Source organism: Lipotes vexillifer, unplaced genomic scaffold (genome assembly GCF_000442215.2).
Source record: "Lipotes vexillifer unplaced genomic scaffold, Lipotes_vexillifer_v1.1 scaffold469, whole genome shotgun sequence".
Classification (NCBI taxonomy): domain Eukaryota; kingdom Metazoa; phylum Chordata; class Mammalia; order Artiodactyla; family Lipotidae; genus Lipotes; species Lipotes vexillifer.
This window is the reverse complement of record NW_006788006.1, coordinates 1,007,745-1,027,233: the sequence shown is the minus strand read 5'-3', so window position 1 is coordinate 1,027,233 and position 19,489 is coordinate 1,007,745. Positions and strand designations below refer to the sequence as shown.

The window sequence follows — 19,489 nt, the reverse complement described above, 5'->3', positions numbered from 1 at the left end:
GGAGGGCAGAGTGGGCGCCCCGCTCGCCCACTGCCGCCGCCGCCGCCGCCCCAACGCCCGCCATCCAGTCTCCGGGACTTCCCCTCCCCCCAGGCCCTCCAGTCGCGGGGACCCTGGGCCTCCCGTCGCGGCTCGCAGGGTCCCGGGCTTCAGAAACACTCTCTGCCGTCACTTCGCGGAACCCTCACTCCATCTGACAGATGCCCCCTGAACCCCTTGGAGCCTCTGGATCGTCTCTTACCACAGTCCCCGTACCTCCCGCGCGGAAACCCACTCCAAGTCACTTCAGCCTTGACAAGGGCCCTGCCCCATCTGACAGACGCGCCCACTCCACCCGAAGGCTTTGACAAAGTCCTCGGCGTCCCGTGCCCCGGTGCATCCCCCGACCCCCTACGTCTCCTTGCCTCTGTAGGAGTCAAACTGAGTCAGGGACCTGCCTGCCCTCTTATTAACAACACTGAGCACCTTCAGGGTCCCGTCTGACACACAGTTCCTTCATTCTCAGAGCTCTCTCCATGCTCTGAATGCTAAACCCGGGGCTCAACAGGTTTCTCAAGCCCCTTTTTCTGAAAAATTAGACCATGAAAACTCACCTTTGACTGTCTGCCCTCCTATAATACGCCTCACCCAGAGAAGCTTCCTGGCCTGATGGATGCCTCAGAGACTTCCTATAAAGTTCTGTGATTCCTATTCTCTCTGTCCCCAGTAAGGTCCCCTGCTGGTCCAGGATTTTAGTTCTTACCTTACCCCACCTAGGGCTTAGCTTGTGATAAGACCACCCCAGGATCCCCAGTTGTCTCTGCAACCCCAGCCCCAGCTGTCTTGTCTGGTGGAGATTCCCCACAAGTTCCATGGAGCCTTTTTCGTGTCCTGAGCTCCCTGCCTCTGCATTGCCTCTCTGGCCTCTGACCCTGGCCTTGTCTTACTGAATTCCCCTTCTGACTGCCACCTACCCGCCCCCAAGACTGATAGATGCTTCCCTCCACAGAGAGGAGCCCAGAGAGATCTCTCTGTCCAGAGAGATATTTTCTCTGAGATCTGCTAAGGTGGGAGTCTTGGCTCAGACTAGCACTGCGTCCCCTGACCTGTCCGTGTTCTGGTAGGTGGAAGCCGTTCCTAGTCTCTGCTGTCAGTTGGCAGCCTTGACATCCCTGCGTCATATTGGTGCTCGGGGTTACGGACGGAGCCTCAGCTTTCATGGGGTGAGCTGCATTCCAAAGTGAGAGCAGGCACCAAAGATGAGGAAGAAGGCTCCCACCACCACCACCAATGTACCCCTGGCCCTCAGTCCTTACAAGGGTAGACAGCCCACACCTTGCCTGGACTGAGCCTGTCTTCCCAACCTCACAGGCTTGGGTTCTGAGGAAAACGCAATGGTGGCCATGGACTTGGGCTCCCCCCTGCTCCCCAAGAAGAGCCTGCCTGTCCCTGGGCCCCTGGAGCAGGTGGCCAATCGGCTGAGCAGCAAAGTGGCTGCAGAGGTTCCTCATGGCAGTAAGCAGGAGCTGCCAGACCTCAAGGGTGAGTGGCGCAGGAGGCAAGGGTGCCGGCCAGGCTGGTCACACTCACAGGGAGCTCTTGGGCCTGGTAGTTAATGTGGGGCCCGGGAGTTAATGTGGGGCCCCAGGTTGGCCACAGCTTTCTTTCTGGCATCTCATGGCACCAAGGAGACACCCAGCTATCTTCTCTCTTGAGCTTTTGCTGCCACAGGCACGCATGGCCTTGAGCCCTGGTCAAGGGAGGGGCATCCAGAGAAGCAGTGGGCATGTTCATCAAGAGCTCACACCCAGACCCAGTTCATTTGCTGACTTTGATTGCTGATAGCTATGTGATCTTCTGCATGAAACTGCCTTGTTTGTCCATTGATTCTCAGGTCATTATTGAGTAATGACAGGCACTGTGCTGGACCCTAGGGATGTGAGAGATGCAAAACAGATCTGGCCCTTGTCCTTGGGAGTCACTGAAGTTGGGGAGCAGGGAGGCAGAGAAGCAGATAGGCAGGGATAAGGGCTCTGCAGAAGAGGGTGCAGGCAGGGCACCACAGAGACCATGGCTGAGGCCTCCAGCCTAGCGTTTGGGGCATGAATTAAGCTGCAGATGGTGGCTAGGCCTTAGCTTTTGTCTGGCAGGTCAACATCTGTGTGAAAACCTGCTGCCAGGGCACCCTGATACGTTAGAGATCCGAAAGGCATTCCACTGGCTGAACCACAGAAGCGCTCTGCTCCTGCTGTGTGCCTTTGGGCACAACTCTTCCCCTCTCTGAGACTCAGTTTCCTTATTTGCAAACTGAACAGGCTAATTCCTGCCTCATTAGGATCATTTTAAGGGTGGGAGGTGTTGACAGAAGCAAAACACTTGCAAGAGCCTGGGTGAGTGGGGCCCCAAGGGGAGGAGAAGTGGGAGAACAGAGGTTGTGCAGCCTCACAGCTAGCTCTCCTGGCCTCCGTCTCACCTTCCAGCCCAGAGCCTGACCACCTGCGAGGTCTGTGGTGCCTGCTTTGAGACACGCAAGGGCCTGTCCAGCCACGCGCGCTCCCACCTGCGGCAGCTTGGGGTGGCTGAGTCGGAGAGCAGCGGTGCCCCCATCGACCTCCTCTACGAGCTCGTGAAGCAGAAGGGCCTGCCCGACACACCCCTTGGGCTGCCCCCGGGCCTGACTAAGAAGTCCAGCTCGCCGAAGGAAATGGTTGCTGGAGCCCCACGACCCGGCCTGCTCACCCTGGCCAAGCCCCTCGATGCCCCTGCTGTCAACAAGGCCATCAAGTCACCTCCCGGCTTCTCGGCCAAGGGCCTGGCCCACCCGCCCAGCTCCCCACTCCTCAAGAAGGCATCACTGGCCCTGGCGGGCTCCCCTACCCCCAAGAATCCTGAGGACAAGAGCCCCCAGCTGTCCCTGAGCCCCCGGCCGGCCTCCCCAAAGGCACAGTGGCCCCAGTCTGAGGACGAGGGGCCCCTGAACCTCAGTGAGTGCGGGTCCTGGGAGCCGAGGGAGGTCCTGGCGCTGGGAGGGGCAGGGCCTCAGGTTGGGCTGCAGGGCTCAGGGTGGGGGGCAATGGGGACTGCGGCGCCTGTGTCCTGAGTCGACTGGGCCAGAGTGTGTTAATCAAGGTGCTGCGTCTCCTGTTGGGCCAGCCACGCTGCATATTATCTGTCTCCCATTTCACTTCGATTTTCTAACCCCTGGAAGCCTGGCTGTGGCTACTGAGACTTCCACGGTCATCCTCACCACTTAGGGGCAGCTTTTGGCTTTCTCTGGGCCTGAGGGTTGGGGCAGTGAAGGTAACCAGGGCTCCCGTGGGGCACCTTGGGTCCTGCAGGTAGACAAGTGGTCCACCTGACAGGAGGTCCCATGGTTGGCCCTGTCTTCACATCCTCCTGCTCCTGGTGTCCTTTGAAGAGGTACCTCTGTGCCCGGGGATGGAGCTGTACCTCCTGGGCTGCCTGTGGGCATGGCAAAGAAACTCCCAGGCGTGAGCAGATTTAACAAGGGCATCCCTTAGGAAGTTAGGCCTTCCCACACATTTATGGTCATTAGAGTCTGGGGGTGAGCCTAGGGTCTGGCACCCTGCCCAACAGGGCACCCCAGTTGCACCTCACATTCCGATGAAGCTGTTTCCACTGTCTGCTGTGCTTCCAGGAGCAGCGTTCTGAGCAGGTGTGCCCTTGGCTGTATGATGCTCAGCAGCCTGTGGGCCCCTGCTTTGCACCCGCCCCGCACACTGCACAGCTCCATAGCTGAGGTCCCTGGGAAGAAGGCTTGGAAGCATCAGATTGTGCCATTGGAATTTGGCCACTGCCTCTGTACTCCACATCCTTACGCTCTCTACACTCACCTTGATGCCAGAGGGCTAGGCACAGAACAGGACTTTCTGCTTCCCAAAACCTCTTAAATCTGTGGCACGAGACTTGGACCTCCAGCAGCCTGGGCAGCCGAGAATCACACCAGGCCCTCCCGCCTCAGTCCCCCAGGGCCGGCCAAGGTGGCGGCCGTGAACCCCCCCTGTGTTTTGTCTCCGCAGCTTTAGATAGTGACGGGGGCAGAGAGCTGGACTGCCAGCTGTGCGGTGCCTGGTTTGAGACCCGCAAGGGCCTGTCCAGCCACGCCCGCGCCCACCTGCGCCACCTGGGCGTCAGCGACCCGGATGCCAAGGGATCCCCCATAGACGTGCTCCACGGGCTCATCAGGAGGGACGGCGTCCAGATCCGCCTCCCACCCAGGCGTGGCACCCTGGCCCTGCTGGGGCGGCCTCCTCCCGCCTCTGCGGCCCTCTCCTTGCTCCCCCCCCCACCGCCGGCCACGAAGGCCAAGCTGAAGGCCGAGGGTATGGCCAGCCCCTGGGGGAAGCAGGACCTCTCAGCCGCCGCAGCCGCTGGCATTTTCTGGGCCTCTGATGTGGAGCCGTCTCCTCTCAACCTCTGTAGGTTCTCGCTTCAGCCGCCCCCTCCTCCCTGCGGGCCCTGGAGCCCCTCCCAGGGTGGGGGTCACAGCCCCATCCCTACTCCCTCCCTGCTGGGGCAGGGAGTGGACAGGGGCCCTTAGCAGCGGACCGGTTCTGCCCAGAGATCTTGTCGGCAGTCAGCTGCTAGGCCTTCTCTCTTGGCCTTTGACCTACATGACTGAGACTTTCCCTGAGAATGAAGGCCAAGGGTGGGGTGCTGCCTTTTGGTGTGGAAGGTGCCCATGGTTGCCCCTGGTCTGGATGGCAGGGCTACCACTTCCTGCCCCCATCCTCGTTAGGACCCGCAGAGCCGTCGAGTCTTGGTTCTGTCCTTTTCCGCCAGGACCAAGGGCCCATGCGCTCTCTAGAGCCTCCCTGTGCTCCTGCCGGGTGTCTGGCCCCCCCCCACCCTGCTCCTCAGTTCCCTCACTTGCACTTGCCCTCCACCACCACCCCAGCCCCTGGACGTGCTGCTGTCCACGCCCAGCCGACCAGGAGACCCACAGGTGACTGTGCTAACAGTGCCCACGGTGCTAACTGCCCCTTTCTCCTGCTGCAGCTTCGGGCCCAGAGCCGGCACGTGACATCCGCTGCGAGTTCTGTGGCGAGTTCTTTGAGAACCGAAAGGGCCTGTCGAGCCATGCACGCTCGCACCTGCGGCAGATGGGCGTGACCGAGTGGTACGTCAACGGCTCACCCATTGACACGCTGCGGGAGATCCTCAAGAGACGGACCCAGTCCCGGCCTGGTGGACACCCCAACCCGTCAGGGCCTAGCCCAAAAGCCCTGGCCAAGGTGGTGGGCAGCGGAGGTCCTGGCAGCTCACTGGAAGCCCGCAGCCCCGCGGACCTTCATCTCTCACCCCTGGCCAAGAAGTTGCCGCCGCCACCAGGCAGCCCCCTGGGCCACTCACCGACTGCCTCTTCTCCTCCCACGGCCCGGAAGATGTTCCCAGGCCTCTCCTCACCCTCCCTGCCCAAGAAGCTGAAGCCTGAACAAATGCGGGTGGAGATCAAGCGGGAGATGCTGCCGGGGGCCCTTCATGGGGAGCCGCACCCATCCGAGGGTCCCTGGGTGGCACCTCGGGAAGACATGACCCCCTTGAACCTGTGTAAGTGTGACCCTGGGGCAGGACAGGGAGAACAGGTAGAAGGGTCTTCCCCCACACTTCCCTCGGGGATACCCAGAACACCGAGGGTTGCAATGGAAGGGAAGTACGCAGGTCCAAAGGACAAGGGGCTAGCTGTGTGTTCCTGCTACGCAGACCCCCAACTGAGCTGCTGCTTGATTATTCTTCATTCCTATGAGGGCGGCAGAATTGTGTCATTAGGCAATGGCAAAAAGATTTTATCTCTGTACCATCTTTAATCCATTGGTAGTGGCTACCATCCAGATTCCTAGGGATCAATTGGTGATGTCTGCCATGGGTAAGAGTATATGAGTATTTGAAATGGGTGTCTTTCTCATATTCCTGGTCACTAAGTGCTTGACATTTGGAGTTCAAGTTAAGGTCTCGGCTGCTCCAGAGTCTAGCAGTATATGACCTTGGGCAGTTGCCTCTTTTGGAAGATGGAGATCAGCATGGTCCCAACTCTGTAACGTGGTTTTCTTAAGTGGTGTAAAGCACTTAGCTTTAACGCTTAAAGCTCTGTATGCAGTAGCTGTAACATCCCTATTATAACAAGCAAGTGCATTTCCCTCTCAAACTGTCACTTAGCTGCTGTGTGCCGAGCAGATGAGGATGGCCCAGGCCTCTGCCTTAGTGCTCACATGCATTTCATGTCTGCTTTATACCACATGCTTTGAATTGCTCCTGCTTTAGGGTCCCCCCACCCCAGTAACACAGGGAGGTGGTTTCCATCTCCATTTTGCAGAGGAGGAAACTGAGACTCAGGGGAAGTGGCTTGCCCAGCATCACACAGGGGGTCACAGCCAAGCTTGCATCTGAGCCCAGGATCCAGGGAGTGCTTGTTCCTTGATACTTCACAATGTCATAGGGAGTCATCATGAAGGCAGCTAGAATTTGAGGTTACAGAACAAGCAGAAGGGCTGGATGAGGTACACAAGGGCCTCTGGAGGCAGATGAAGGAGTGGGTCATTCAGGTCTGGGGCTGCATGGATGGGACAGCAGGGCACTTAACACTGACCTTGAGCTTGGAGGCTTCCTGCCAACAGCCACCACCTCCTTCTCCTCCCCCTGCCCCGACCCCCTGCAGCGTCCCGGGCAGAGCCAGTACGTGACATCCGCTGTGAGTTCTGTGGCGAGTTCTTCGAGAACCGAAAGGGCCTGTCGAGCCATGCACGCTCGCACCTGCGGCAGATGGGTGTGACCGAGTGGTCTGTCAACGGCTCACCCATCGACACGCTGCGGGAGATCCTCAAGAAGAAATCCAAACCATGCCTCATCAAGAAGGAGCCGCCGGCCGGAGACCTGGCCCCTGCCTTGGCTGAGGACGGGCCCCTCACGGTGGCCCCTGGGCCCATGCAGGCCCCTTTGCCGCTGGCGCCAATGGCTGGCCGGCCAGGCAAACCAGGAGCTGGGCCAGCCCAGGTTCCCCGCGAGCTCAGCCTGGCACCCATCACTGGTGCCAAGCCTTCAGCCACCAGCTACCTGGGCTCAGTGGCAGCCAAGCGACCCCTGCAGGAGGACCGCCTCCTCCCAGCAGAGGTTAAGGCCAAGACCTACATCCAGACTGAACTGCCCTTCAAGGCAAAGACCCTCCATGAGAAGACCTCCCACTCCTGTAAGCAGTGGGTGGCAGGGTCCTGGGAGGGCATCTGCCAGGGCCTGTAGGGCTGGGCAATGCCGTGCACACACTTATCCCCAGTGGGGGTCAAGGCCCCAGTGGGAGGCGGGACTGGCTCCCGACCTGGGCAGCGCCTTCTGGGTACCCTTGCTCCCTTTGGGCTGGGGCTCAGCAGCACCCCCTCTGCCTGCAGCCACTGAGGCCTGCTGCGAGCTGTGTGGCCTTTACTTCGAAAACCGCAAGGCCCTGGCCAGTCATGCACGGGCGCACCTGCGGCAGTTCGGCGTGACCGAGTGGTGTGTGAATGGCTCACCCATCGAGACACTGAGTGAGTGGATCAAGCACCGTCCCCAGAAGGTGGGCGCCTACCGCAGCTACATCCAGGGCGGCCGTCCCTTCACCAAGAAGTTTCGCAGTGCCGGCCATGGCCGCGATGGCGACAAGCGGCCGCCCCTGGGGCTGGCACCCGGGGGCCTGGCCGTGGTGGGCCGCAGTGCCGGGTGTGAGCCAGGGCTCGAGGCTGGCCGGGCAGCTGACAGTGGTGAGCGGCCTCTGGCAGCCAGCCCGCCAGGCACTATGAAGGCTGAGGAGCACCAACGGCAGAACATCAACAGTGAGTGCTGGTGGAGGAGGGTCATGTGCTGCCACCTACTGGGGTTCCCCTGGATGCCCCCTGGGTTCTCTGCTGTGCATCTGCCCTTAAGTCGCTTTCCCAGTTTGCCCTCCCGTTCAGTCATCCATCCTTCATCCCACCTGTCCTGAGGTCCAGGAGGTGTCCAGTCGTCAGTTGTCCTGACTTAAAATTCCCTGCAGCATTTGCCCCTTGCTCGCTGAAGGCAGGAACGTCCTCGGGGGACTTGCCCTCTGGCTCATCTCCCGTCCCTCTCCGCACCTTTCCCCACCTCAGAATTTGAGCGCCGACAAGCCCGCCCTCCAGATTCCTCTGCGGCCCGGGGTGGTGAGGAGGCCAATGACCTGCACCAGAAGCTGGAGGAGGTGCGGCAGCCTCCGCCCCGCGTCCGGCCAGTCCCCTCCCTGGTGCCCCGGCCCCCCCAGACATCACTCGTCAAGTTCGTTGGCAACATCTACACCCTCAAGTGCAGGTATGCAGCCCGCGGGGGAGGGAGGGAGACTACGCGCCCGGGGCTTGGCCCTCCAGAGCCTCTGAACAGGACTTGGGCTGGTGGAGGCAGGAGATGTAGCCTCAAGGACTGCCCTGGGCTGTGGCTGGACCCATGTTAAGGGCTTCTCACAGACAGCAGCACCACAGAGCATCAGGCTGAGACCTTGAGCATTATAGCCAACAAGACCTGAGTTCAGTTGCCAGCTCTGACCCCAGCTTAGTGACCGTGAGCAAGGATTTCCTGCTCCATGCCTCAATATTCCCACCTATAAAACAGGGTTGATAACAGACCTACCTAATAGATTTGTTATGAGGATTAAAAGAGTTGAGTATTTATAAAGCATTCGAACTGTGCCTGGCGCATGGTAAGCACTTGGCAAGTATTTGCCGGATTAAGAAAAAAGTAGGTCTCAGTTCATTCTTACCAAAGTCCATGTGTACATCCGAGGCCAGGAAACAGAGTCTGAGATGTGATGTGCCTGCCTCAGGCCACACAGGCTAAGTTAGAGGTAGGATTGGAACCTAAGTCTCGGAGCCATGAGCTTGGGTTCTGGGCCCCTATGCTGTGAGGCCTCCCTTGGGGCCGAGAGGATGAGGAGCTGGTGAGTTGGATGGGTAGGAGTTAGTGCCCAACCCCCTTTCCCTGGCTCCCATCATTCTCTCCTGGGGCCTGGTGGGGTAGGATCTGCTTCTCTGTGTCCTCTCCCATTTCAGAGCACATGCTTCAGTCAGCTAGCAGAGGTGCTTGGGAAGCTGGATGGCCCATACCCAGTCCCTGAGCCAGCAGACTGCCCTGAGCATAGAGACAGGGGTCTCCAGGGGACCCTACCGTGACCCCATGATGGGTAGAGGTAGCTGTACATGGGAGAACATCTAGCTTCTGGGTCCCCCTTCTGTCAAATCCTGGGCTTACTTTGTTGACTCTGAGTAGCAGTAGGTGTGCCTGTTGCTCAGGGTGTGGCCAGTGCTATGCTTCCACCTCTCCTCACTGCAGTGGCCACTTCTCCCTCTCTCTGTTCCCCCCCTACAGGTTCTGTGAGGTGGAATTCCAGGGACCCCTCTCCATCCAGGAGGAGTGGGTGCGGCACTTACAGCGGCACATCCTGGAGATGAATTTCTCCAAAGCGGACCCTCCGCCCGAGGAGCCCCAGGCCCCACAGGCACAGACAGCGGCAGCAGAGGCGCCCTAACACAAAAGCATTCCAGATCCCCTGTCTTGCCACCTCTGTCTCCTCTTCCTCCTCAGCCTCCTCCCTCTCCTCCCTCTTTCTTTTCCGTTTCCAAAGGAGCAAGCCAAAACCTCAAACCGGCACCTTTCAGGAGCCGGGCACACTACATCCGGGGCACTGGAAGCCAGCTAGCCATGCTTCCCCCAGCCTGAGGACTCTGGGGCCACACACAGGGCATCTTCCTTCAGCCCACACCCACCTGCCCACCCAGTTCATCAGGGGCAGCGGCCAGGTCTCTGGTGGCAGCCAATCTGTTCACGAGGGAGGAAGGCCAGCGTTCTCCCACGTCTAACAGCCAGGCAGGCTGTGTTTGCCATGCGTGGCCACTTGCAAAGACCCCAAGGAACCCTGTCCTGGTTGCCTCTTGCCCCTATGAATATCCTCTCACACACACGCACGCACGCACGCACGCACGCACGCACGCACTCAACGTACCTCGTGAGACCCGGGAATCTGCCCCAGCCCTCCAGTTCCCGGGTCGAACGACGACCACATCATGCCACGGTGCTTGCTCAGGGGAAGCCACACTCCCTCTGTGGCCCGCTGCTGGGGCCTGGGAGCCCCCCCACTGAGCCCACAATGCCACGGAAATCCTTGTTGGCCACCCCCCCAAGAGGGGCCTTCCCAGCTGGGAAGAGCTCAGAGCTGACAGCTGCCTCCTGCCATGTCAAGGCCCCCAGAGCCTTGGGGGCTCCAGGGCCTGGGAGGGGGTGGGGGTGGGACTCTCCTTCCCCACCCTCACCCCCCTCCCTCTTTTCACTGTTGCTTTCTATGTATAGCTCCCTAGACCTTTCCACTTTTTTAAAACCGCATTTTGTGTAGAGAATAAGGAACGTGGATCTTTTTATTTTGCAATCCTGGGCCAGCTAGAAACCGGGAGCTGATTGACCTTTTAACTTTTTTCAGTGGCCACATTTTGGTTATCGATGTACCTAGAAGTATGTAAATTAGATTAAATTTCTCTTCTGGAAACACCCCAGGGCAGGCAGCCAGCGTGTGTTTTTCTGTCGAGTGGACAGGCTGGCATTGTCTGTCTGGCAGCCAGGGCTGGGATCGAGCCACCTCCGCCAAAAGCCCCTGGAAGCCCTGGGTTTTCCTGTTGGCCACCAAGCCCACCAGACCTTTCTGGGGATGAGCCCAAGTTCCCAGCTGTTGGTGCTCGATGGCGTGGCTGGTATGGATGCTCTGGCCAGCTCGTGAAGCGGCTCCTGTGAGCTGAGGAGAGGAACCAGGACTCTGGGCAGCTGGTCTGGGAAGGGAGCCAGGATTGAGAAGTGATTGAGGCCTGAAGGGCTCTCTGAGGGCAGGAGCTGTCCAGTGAGGGTGTGGGGGACTCGTTGGGGGAGGGTGAAGTGCACAGCTGCTGGGACTGGCCTGCCTTCAAGACATGTGACTTGTCTGGAGACACATACACCCTGAACCTGACTAACATGAGGGGAAAAAGAGAGCTGCTGGCTCCTTTTCGTTGTTATTTATTTTCTCGTTCTGCAAATGTTTATTGAACATTTCTGAGATTTTAAGAGATTTTGTTGGCTGCTCCTTCTTGTTTATTGCATGTGGTTTCTCAGCTCATTATTTTCACTTAAACAGCCAAGGGCTAGAAAGTAGAAATGACCTCATGGGGCAGAGGCCTCCTCCACCCCCAACCCTATTATCCTGGGCCCCCCACCATGCCCCTGGCTGGGAAGGAGGGGCTAACAAGCTGTGATAGTATGCCCTCAAGAGTAGTCTTGGCCTGCACACTTGGCTTTTCTGTTCGTGTGAGATCAGGACACACATCTTGCCTGGTGGAGGAAGGCCTCTATTACTTATGTCTAACCAATGCTGTGGGTGGGCATGTGTGAGACTTTGAAAGCCGGTAGGGCATCTCCTGGGATGAGAGCACCTCCTCTTTCAACTTTTTATAAATTAGTTAAAAAAAAACCAGTAAGTTTTTAAAAGTGATGTAAGCTGGATGAAAAAAAAAGTTCAAACTATGCAAGAGCTTACAAAGTAAAGTGGGAGGCCCTTCCCCACCCACAGTTGTGCCGAGATAGCTGTGTCAGTCCTTGAAAGGGTTGAATACAATTGCCACAAAGGGATCTTTTCCTAACACTTGTGAGCACACCCCTTCTCTAAGCAATTTTACTGCCTCTCTAATGAAGTTGGCAAATTAGGGTAAAATATGGCTTTGGTACATGCTGTGAGGGAAGCTATGGGATCCAGGAGAGATGTCCTGGGGCCCTGCCTTAGTTTGGAGGGCAGGCAGGCATCCTTGAGGGTGACACTGAAATTAGCCCCACAGCTGGAGTGCACATTAATCAGAGTTTTATGTACTTCATATATGGAGTTTATCAGTGCATCGTGAACCTTGTCCCATGTGGCAGCAAATTCTGCATGAGGCCCATTTTTGGAGGAGTTGTTAAAACATTTTATCATGGAGAATTCTAACCACGCAAAAGTGGAATAGTAAAATGAACCGTCAACTACTCATCAGTTATAAACTCATGACCAATGTCTTCAGCTATAAGCCCTCCATGCCCTCCTCTTTCCTCCATCTGAATTACGGTGAAGCACATCCTGGTCATCAGATCAATTAATATATTAATGTTTCAGCATATTTCTCTGAAGGATACGGACTTTATTTTTTATTATTTTTATTTTTTTGCGTTTCGCGGGCCTCTCACTGTTGTGGCCTCCCCCGTTGCGGAGCACAGGCTCCGGACGCACAGGCTCAGCGGCCATGGCTCACCGGCCCAGTCGCTCTGTGGCACGTGGGATCTTCCCGGACCTGGGCACGAACCCGTGTCCCCTGCATCGGCAGGCGGACTCTCAACCACTGCGCCACCAGGGAAGCCATACTTTTTATTTATTTATTTATTTATTTATTTATTTTGGCCATGTGGTGCGGCATGCAGGATCTTAGGATGTGTGGGAACTTAGTTCCCTGACCAGGGATCGAACCCGTGCCCTCTGCATTGGGAGCACGGAGTTGTAACCACTGGACCACCAGGGAAGTCCCAGTAGCAGTATAAGTAAAACAAAAAAAAATGTAAAAGTCATACAGCCTGAATTTTCACAAGCACGATTGAGTATGATTTTCAGTGTCTGTAGCTCTGTCAAGTCATCTCTTAGAAGTTAGGAAATGTCTCTGACAGTGTATTCCACACATCCCAGTGAGGGTGCTGAGGACAGAGCTGGAGCCTGGCTGGGCTACTTACTGCAGGATTTCTGAAGTCCAGAAGAAACCGAGAGGGGTTTAGAGGGGTAGTTCCAGCTTTGACACTTAAGTGTCAAGGACCCTGAGCAAGTCATGAATTCCAAGCCTCAGTTTTCTTATCTTTTAAGCGGGAGGTTTTTTTTTAAAAAAAAAACTTGCTCACAGATATGAGGGGGCATTTGAAATGATAATACAAATATAGTTATTAAGTATATAATATAAACATGCTATATACTTGTTATCATTATGAAACGGTGGATAACAAAATGTAACATTTCTTTAGAGCACCCGGCACCGGACTGAATTATTTGCATACATTAGCTCACGTATTTGAACGTGTGCCCAGTATCTTGTTTGGCGCTTAGTTGTAATTTTCATTCCAACATGGTTTTCCCGTATTCGCTTTCGAGCTCAAGGCCAGAGAAGTTAGGAAAGAGCGTAGGTTGGCACAGCACCCCCATGGCAGATCCGGGATTGGAGGTGTGCCCTGCGCTATTAGATCCGGCTCCCTCCTGCCGGCCTCCAGGGCACAGGCCTTTCTCCAGCCTGGCTGAGCTTGGGCCTCAGGTCTTTCCGTAGTGCACAGCTCCGCCCCTTCGAACTCCACAGGATTCCACCTCCAGGCCATCTCCTCTGAGCCAATCACCGTGGTCTCGGGATAACGGAAGGCGGGAATAGGGCGGGGCTCTCACGAAATTGGCACCACCTTCAGCCACTGGCATAAGGACATTCCGGGATGGACAGCGAGGCTATCCAACAGGCGTGAAGCAGGGGTCCGGAGCGAGCCAATGCGGTCGGGAGGCGGGGCTCAGTTGTGTGTAGAAGGAGCCCGGGGGATTGTCGCCGCTTTCGCGGCCTCTGACGCGTGGAGCAGCTACCTGAGTCTTCGGGCGCAGCGTCGCTACTGCCATGAGCTACACAGGTGGGCCCGGCAGGGTGGTGTGGGGTCAGGTCCGGGAGGGGAGGGACGGGGATAGGGATGTGCCAGAGCCGCGCCGGGCTCGTCCGTGCCTCCCCCGGGGCTTGGACACTGCCCTCTCTGCGGTCACAAAATGGCGCCGCAGGCCCGTCGCCTCAGTTTCGCGCCCCTCACGCCTAGGCGTCTTAGTTCTCTGTGTTGGCAACCTTGGATCCCGGCTCCCGGCCGCCAGAAGTCTTGGCTTCTGTCGTCTGTGTCCGTGGGCCTTGGCCTCGGCGCCTGAGATGTCTCTTCCGTTCCTGGCCCAGCCCCCTGGGTCCTCGAAGCCTCAGGTCGCCCTTTCTCAGGCCTCGGCCCTTCAGGTCAGTCTGCTGACTCGGCTGCCGTCGCCATTGCCATACTGTTCCCCGCGCAGTTTCCGTGCAGATGCCGCAGCTGCCCGCATCATCCCCCGCTTTTATCTGCCTCAGGCTGGGAGAGGCGCCAGGCCCGGGCGGGGGGATGAGTAAATCAATATATGAAGGCTTTGGGTTGAGTGGGAATCTCGCGTCCTTAGGGACTGAGCCTGAGCCTTGTGGGGAATGGCTAGCTTCCGCGTTAACTCATTCCACACCTGTCAAATTCATCGTGTCGGGGTTGAATAGACACTGGAATACTGACAAGAGCTCCTCAAGCGTTTTATAGAGAAGGGCAGACCATAATTGGCAAACAGACACAGTGTAATATCGTGGGGTGGTCAGTGCCTTGAGGGGGGTCGCTGTATTACATGGGGTGGTTGGGGACCTCTGAAGAGGTGACATTTGAGCAGAGACCTGAATGGAATGAGGGAGTAAAGGATATCAGGGGGCCTTCGACATAAAGACGCAGTGGCAGGAACTGCCTGACTTGTTAAAAGATCAGCCGAGGCGATCAGTGGGACTTGAGGCTAAGGAGAGAAGGGGGGATGATGAGATTAGAGAAGGGGCCATAGGGTATGCTTCGGTGATTTCAGATCATCCCTGGATGAATTCAGAGGCTGCCTGGGTTTGCCTTGGGAATAACTGATGAGGCTTCTCAGCCAAGAGCCTCCCTTGTAATGGGGGTATTACAGGCGTGAGCATGTGTGGTTGTTGGGTAACCAACATTCTACTTGGAATGTTTTTAGGACTGAGAATGGAACCTGAGCCTGTGGGGCTGCTCTATAGGCTGCTTTATATTGGCCTAGACAAGAAGGTAGTGTTACCCCTCCAGGTCAGGAGCTCGGCAAGAACTCCAGTTTTTAAAGCAACCATCCCTTAGCCCAGTGGTTCTCAACCGGGGGCAATTTTGCCCTCCAGGAGACACTGGCAATGTTTGGAGACATTTTTGGTTTTCACTTCTTGGGGTGGGAGTGCTACTAGTGCATCTAGTGGATAGAGACCAGGAATGCTGCTAAACATCCTACAGTACACAGGATGGCCCCACCGGAAAGAATTATCTGGCCCCAAATGTCAGTAGTGCCGAGGTTGAGCAACCCTGCCCTAGCCTTTGTGTACCCTTCCTGGTTCAGGAGGAAAGTCAGTAGGGTTGTTGCTGACATATCTGGAATTGAGATGTGATCCTTTTCACCAAATCTTACTGAGAACTGGAAGACAGTTCTGTGGTTATGAGAGGCAGGATTGCTGAAGAAACCAGGGATAAATGGTGGGGGGCTGTGGGGTAGCTTAATAGTGGACCATTTGTTTTTTTATAGACAAGGAAGCTGAGTTTAGAGAGGTCACAAATGGCCAATTCTGAATTTCAACTCCACATCTTATAGGCTGTAATTCTGGGTTTGAGTGGGCACTGAGGTAGCCAAGGTAATGAGGTAATGATTAGTTTTTCCTTGATTTTGATCAACTGAAAACCACAGTAGCTTTATAATGTGAGTCTTTCCCTTTTAAGAAGCAGACCACCGAAGTCAGAGGCATATAGGGACTTCGCTGGTGGTCCAGTGGTTAAGACTCCACGCTTGCACTGCAGGGGGCACGGGTTCAATCCCTGGTTAGGGAACTAAGACCCTACATGCTGTCCGGTGCAGCCAAAAAATAAATAAAGTCAGAGGCATTTTATGTCACATTTCAGACAACTGTTTGCCTGTAAGGAGAACTTCTGGAGGCCTTGAAACAAATGTTACCATTATTAGTAAGCATAGAAGGTGATTAAAATAATTTATCTTTTTGATAACTTGTCCATTTTTTGAACCTAGTTTCTTTATGTGTACTTGAGAAAGAATGTTCCATCTCCAGCACTGAGGGGGGAGATTGGAGCAGTGGGCAAACAGGACAAAAATTCAGAATCAGGTCTTCAAACAAAGGTCTGAAATGCTACTAATCTTTTTATAGGAACATTTATTATCTCACATATTTTCTGTGTGTTAGGAATGCACAGGTGGCTTAGCTGGATGGTTCTGGCTTGGGATTTCTCATGAGGTTACATTTTGGATGTTAGCTGGGACTGTAATCTTCTGAAGGCTTGACTCAGGCTGAAGGTGACTCAAACTCATGTGGCTGACAGGCTGGTGCTGGCTGTTGGTTCCTATACCATCTGGACCTCTCCACAGGCTTACTAGAGGGTACTCATTCTGTGCTGGCTAATTTCCCCCAGAGTGAATGATCTAAGAGAGAGCAAGGTGGAAGTCTCAGAAGTCACACTTAGTCATTTTTGCAATACCCTTTTGGTTACACTGGCTATCTCTGTTAGTTTGGGAAGAGACTAATGTCTGGAGGCAAGAATCATTGGAGGCCAACTTGGAGGCTGGTTATCACCAGATGGTAAAGGTTGGGGGCAACCTAACCCAGTTCCAATTGTCCTCTAATTTTTGTCACTTAATATCATTTCTTCAAAGAATCCCCTTCTAAAAAAAGAAGGAAAAGAATAAAACTGAGAAGCTTTGTGTATTTTTGAGCAAAAAAGATGTCAGAGAGGCCGGCCAAGAGGGAGGGGCTGTGATACAGAGTTATAAATCCATGGTCTGACCTTTCACTTTATATGACCAAAAAACCTGCTTATTTTATTTTTTCACTCAGAGCTTATTTTATTTTTTTATTCGGAGCTTATCAAGCTGGTAAATTGAACTAAGAAGAGAACGATATCGCAGACAAGAATTTGTTCATAATTGGAGCATAACTGGCTAAGGAAGGTCCTGCCCTGTAGACAGTATTGTGGAAAAGAATATTAATGTGGGGAAGACAGGACTAGAGCAGTTTGCCGTTGAGCTCTGAAGGTTTGATGGATTGTCTTTCCTTTCTCCCCGGGGAGAATCAGGCCCCCTCTCCCCTGAATATACATAGATCTTTTGCTCCATGGCTTTCGTGTACTGGGTTCCAGTATGTATTTCTGTTAGCTTGTGGTAGGTTCCAGTTGCAGCTGCAGTACATACCAACCACATTACCTAAAGTCTGGAGCCATTTTGCCAGTGGCACTATTGCTGAACAGACAAGTTTCCAGAAGCTAGTTGAGCAAACAGTGGAAAAGCCCCGTGTAAGGTACTTTTTACCCTGTGAGCCTTCCCCACATGTCAACCATCTTTAGAATGCTTTCAGTGTTTCTTTCTTGTGTACAATTATTGATTATCAAGGGTTAAGATTTAAGTATCTCAGGAAGGTTTTGGGTCCCTGGAGGGAATCTATTCCAGTGTGCCCTCTTTAATTAGGGAAGGTAAAAAATGTTGGATTTGTATACTTCTCTCACTGGCTCTCTCATTCCCCAATGCCCAGTCTCACTTCTCTCCTCTGGGAAGTAAAGATAAAGCGGGGGTCCACTGCTCCTTATTTGAAACCCTTGGAGCTGGGTGTGTTTTGGAATTCTAGCTTGAGAAGACATTCCACAGCACCTGCACTGGGGTCTGGGGCAGCACCTTGTAATTAAATGAAGAAAGATAAAAAATATCCTCACAGGTCAGTTTTGCCCCAAAATGAGTGTTGACACCACATTTGAGGAGAACACTTGGTTTTCAGACCTTTTCGGAATTGCAGGGTTTGGTTTTGAGTCCTTTTTGGAATTGCAGGGTAAGGGTCTTGGCCCTGTTCCTTTCGTTGGCTGTGGTGAGGATGAAATGAAATAATGCAGATAAAGCTCTTAGCACCCTGCAGGGGAAACACTTGTTAAGTTGTTGGCTGCTGTTGCTGTCATGTTTGTTGCTATGGTCTTAAGAAATGAACATGATGTGTTGGTTTCTGCTGGGGCTGTGAAGTGAATCAGCCATGCGCATACACACATCCCCTCCCTCTTGGACCTCCCTTCCCCTCCCCCCTCACTTTCTCCCAAACCATTTTGATTATGACTTACTGCCTTCAGCCTCTTCCTTGTCCAATATTGCCTGCATACCCGCCTTTTGACCTGAAGGGGCTGCTTTGATCATATCACTTCTTTGTTTAAAATTCCATTAATCGTTCATTGGTAATTCCAGAATCGAGTTCAAATTTAAAGGCATATGAGGTCTCCTCCATAGATTCCTCTTTTCCCACTTCCACTGTGATCTCCCATTTTTGTTTTACTGAAATGCTTTGGTGAGCATGCGTCTTTAAAAATCTTAATTCACAGTTCTGTTGCTGGAATATCCTACCTTCATCTCCCAGGTTTTCACAGTTACCGTTGTCCTTTAGGGTTCAGAACAAATCTCACTTTCACCTTGAAGTCTTAATCTCTTATCCATGGGACTGTCCCTTTTCTGAAATCTCCCATGGCTTATGTTAACTTTTATTCACACAGTGTTTTTCATTTATTGCTTTTATTGTATTTTTTCATGGTTGTATGTGATCTTTCCAGTTGTATTGATTAAATACATACAGATATATATATATTTATGTAGATGTGTGTGTGGGGGGGGTGTCCACACATACATATACTCCAAGGGCCATATATCATCCTTAGCAGATATTGAAGTATTGGAATTGTTTTCTTTGCCTTCTGTGTGGTGGAATTAAAGTAATGGTAACGAGGGAGGGCTACTTTATTGCTGTAAGAGTACTTTTTCTCATTACATTCACAGAAGAATGTACCTTGTTTTATTCACTAATCATAAGATGAAGGTGTGTAAACTGACTATCAGTTTGAAACTTTAGATAATGCCTCTATGTCCTAATTGTTTTTTTTGTTTGTTTGCTTTTTGTTTTTGCGGTACGCGGGCCTCTCACTGTTGTGGCCTCTCCCGTTGCGGAGCACAGGCTCCAGACGCGCAGGCTCAGCGGCCATGGCTCACGGCCCCAGCCGCTCTGCGGCATGTGGGATCTTCCCGGACCGGGGCACGAACCCGTGTCCCCTGCATCGGCAGGCGGACTCTCAACCACTGCGCCACCAGGGAAGCCCTGTCCTAATTGTTTTAAATGTTTAAAGAGGACAAGCATATAATGTTGCTTAACATGAAAAACGTTATCAAGTGGAATAAAGACTATTTGTTGTTAAAGAAAATCAATTTGGGGGAATTTATTTAATTGAAAACAAAAATATAAGTATTTTGAAACCATTCTTTACCATGTGCTTCTTAACCATGATCTATGGAGTCAATCTTATTTAATTCTTGAGACCTGTAAAAAGACCTGTATAGAAAGACCTTGTTTTTTCCCTACTCTGAGTATACTAAAATTAAAGAAGATATGTTTAAGGACATTTTCCTCAATGTAAAGAAAGTATTTGCTAAAGTAAAATTCTCTTTCACATTAAGTTGCAGATACATAGTTGATATACCTTTTGCCTTATGCACTGTGAATGTTAAATCCACATCCTAAATTTAAAATATTTGTGAGTCCTCCACAGGACTATTTGTAAATGTTTTACATACTAGTCTTGAATAAACATTCAGTATTATACCAAAAAAGAAAAAAGAAAAGAAATG

General features: G+C 53.5%; 2 protein-coding genes across 5 annotated transcripts in view; both read left to right on the top strand.

The window, feature by feature from the left end:
- Positions 1-11,093, top strand: part of WIZ (WIZ zinc finger) — a 27,245-nt gene extending 16,152 nt beyond the window's left edge. The window contains exons 1-8 of one of the 3 annotated variants that reach the window (XM_007460969.1): positions 1,356-1,521; positions 2,460-2,963; positions 4,020-4,418; positions 4,999-5,550; positions 6,656-7,183; positions 7,380-7,799; positions 8,094-8,289; positions 9,340-11,058. In XM_007460969.1, the coding sequence (XP_007461031.1) occupies positions 1,374-1,521; positions 2,460-2,963; positions 4,020-4,418; positions 4,999-5,550; positions 6,656-7,183; positions 7,380-7,799; positions 8,094-8,289; positions 9,340-9,499 (2,907 nt within the window). In that variant the 5' untranslated portion in view covers positions 1,356-1,373 and the 3' untranslated portion in view covers positions 9,500-11,058. Of the gene's footprint in view, positions 1-1,355; positions 1,522-2,459; positions 2,964-4,019; positions 4,419-4,998; positions 5,551-6,655; positions 7,184-7,379; positions 7,800-8,093; positions 8,290-9,339 lie in introns of those variants that run through there. The other 2 variants (XM_007460970.1, XM_007460971.1) reach the window with 2 other exon arrangements.
- A 2,495-nt stretch (positions 11,094-13,588) lies between these two features.
- The window catches only part of AKAP8L (A-kinase anchoring protein 8 like), a 30,448-nt gene continuing 24,547 nt past the window's right edge, over positions 13,589-19,489 (top strand). The window contains exon 1 of one of the 2 annotated variants that reach the window (XM_007460967.1): positions 13,589-13,659. In XM_007460967.1, the coding sequence (XP_007461029.1) occupies positions 13,647-13,659 (13 nt within the window). In that variant the 5' untranslated portion in view covers positions 13,589-13,646. The remainder of the gene's footprint in view (positions 13,660-19,489) is intronic. The other variant, XM_007460968.1, reaches the window with a different exon arrangement.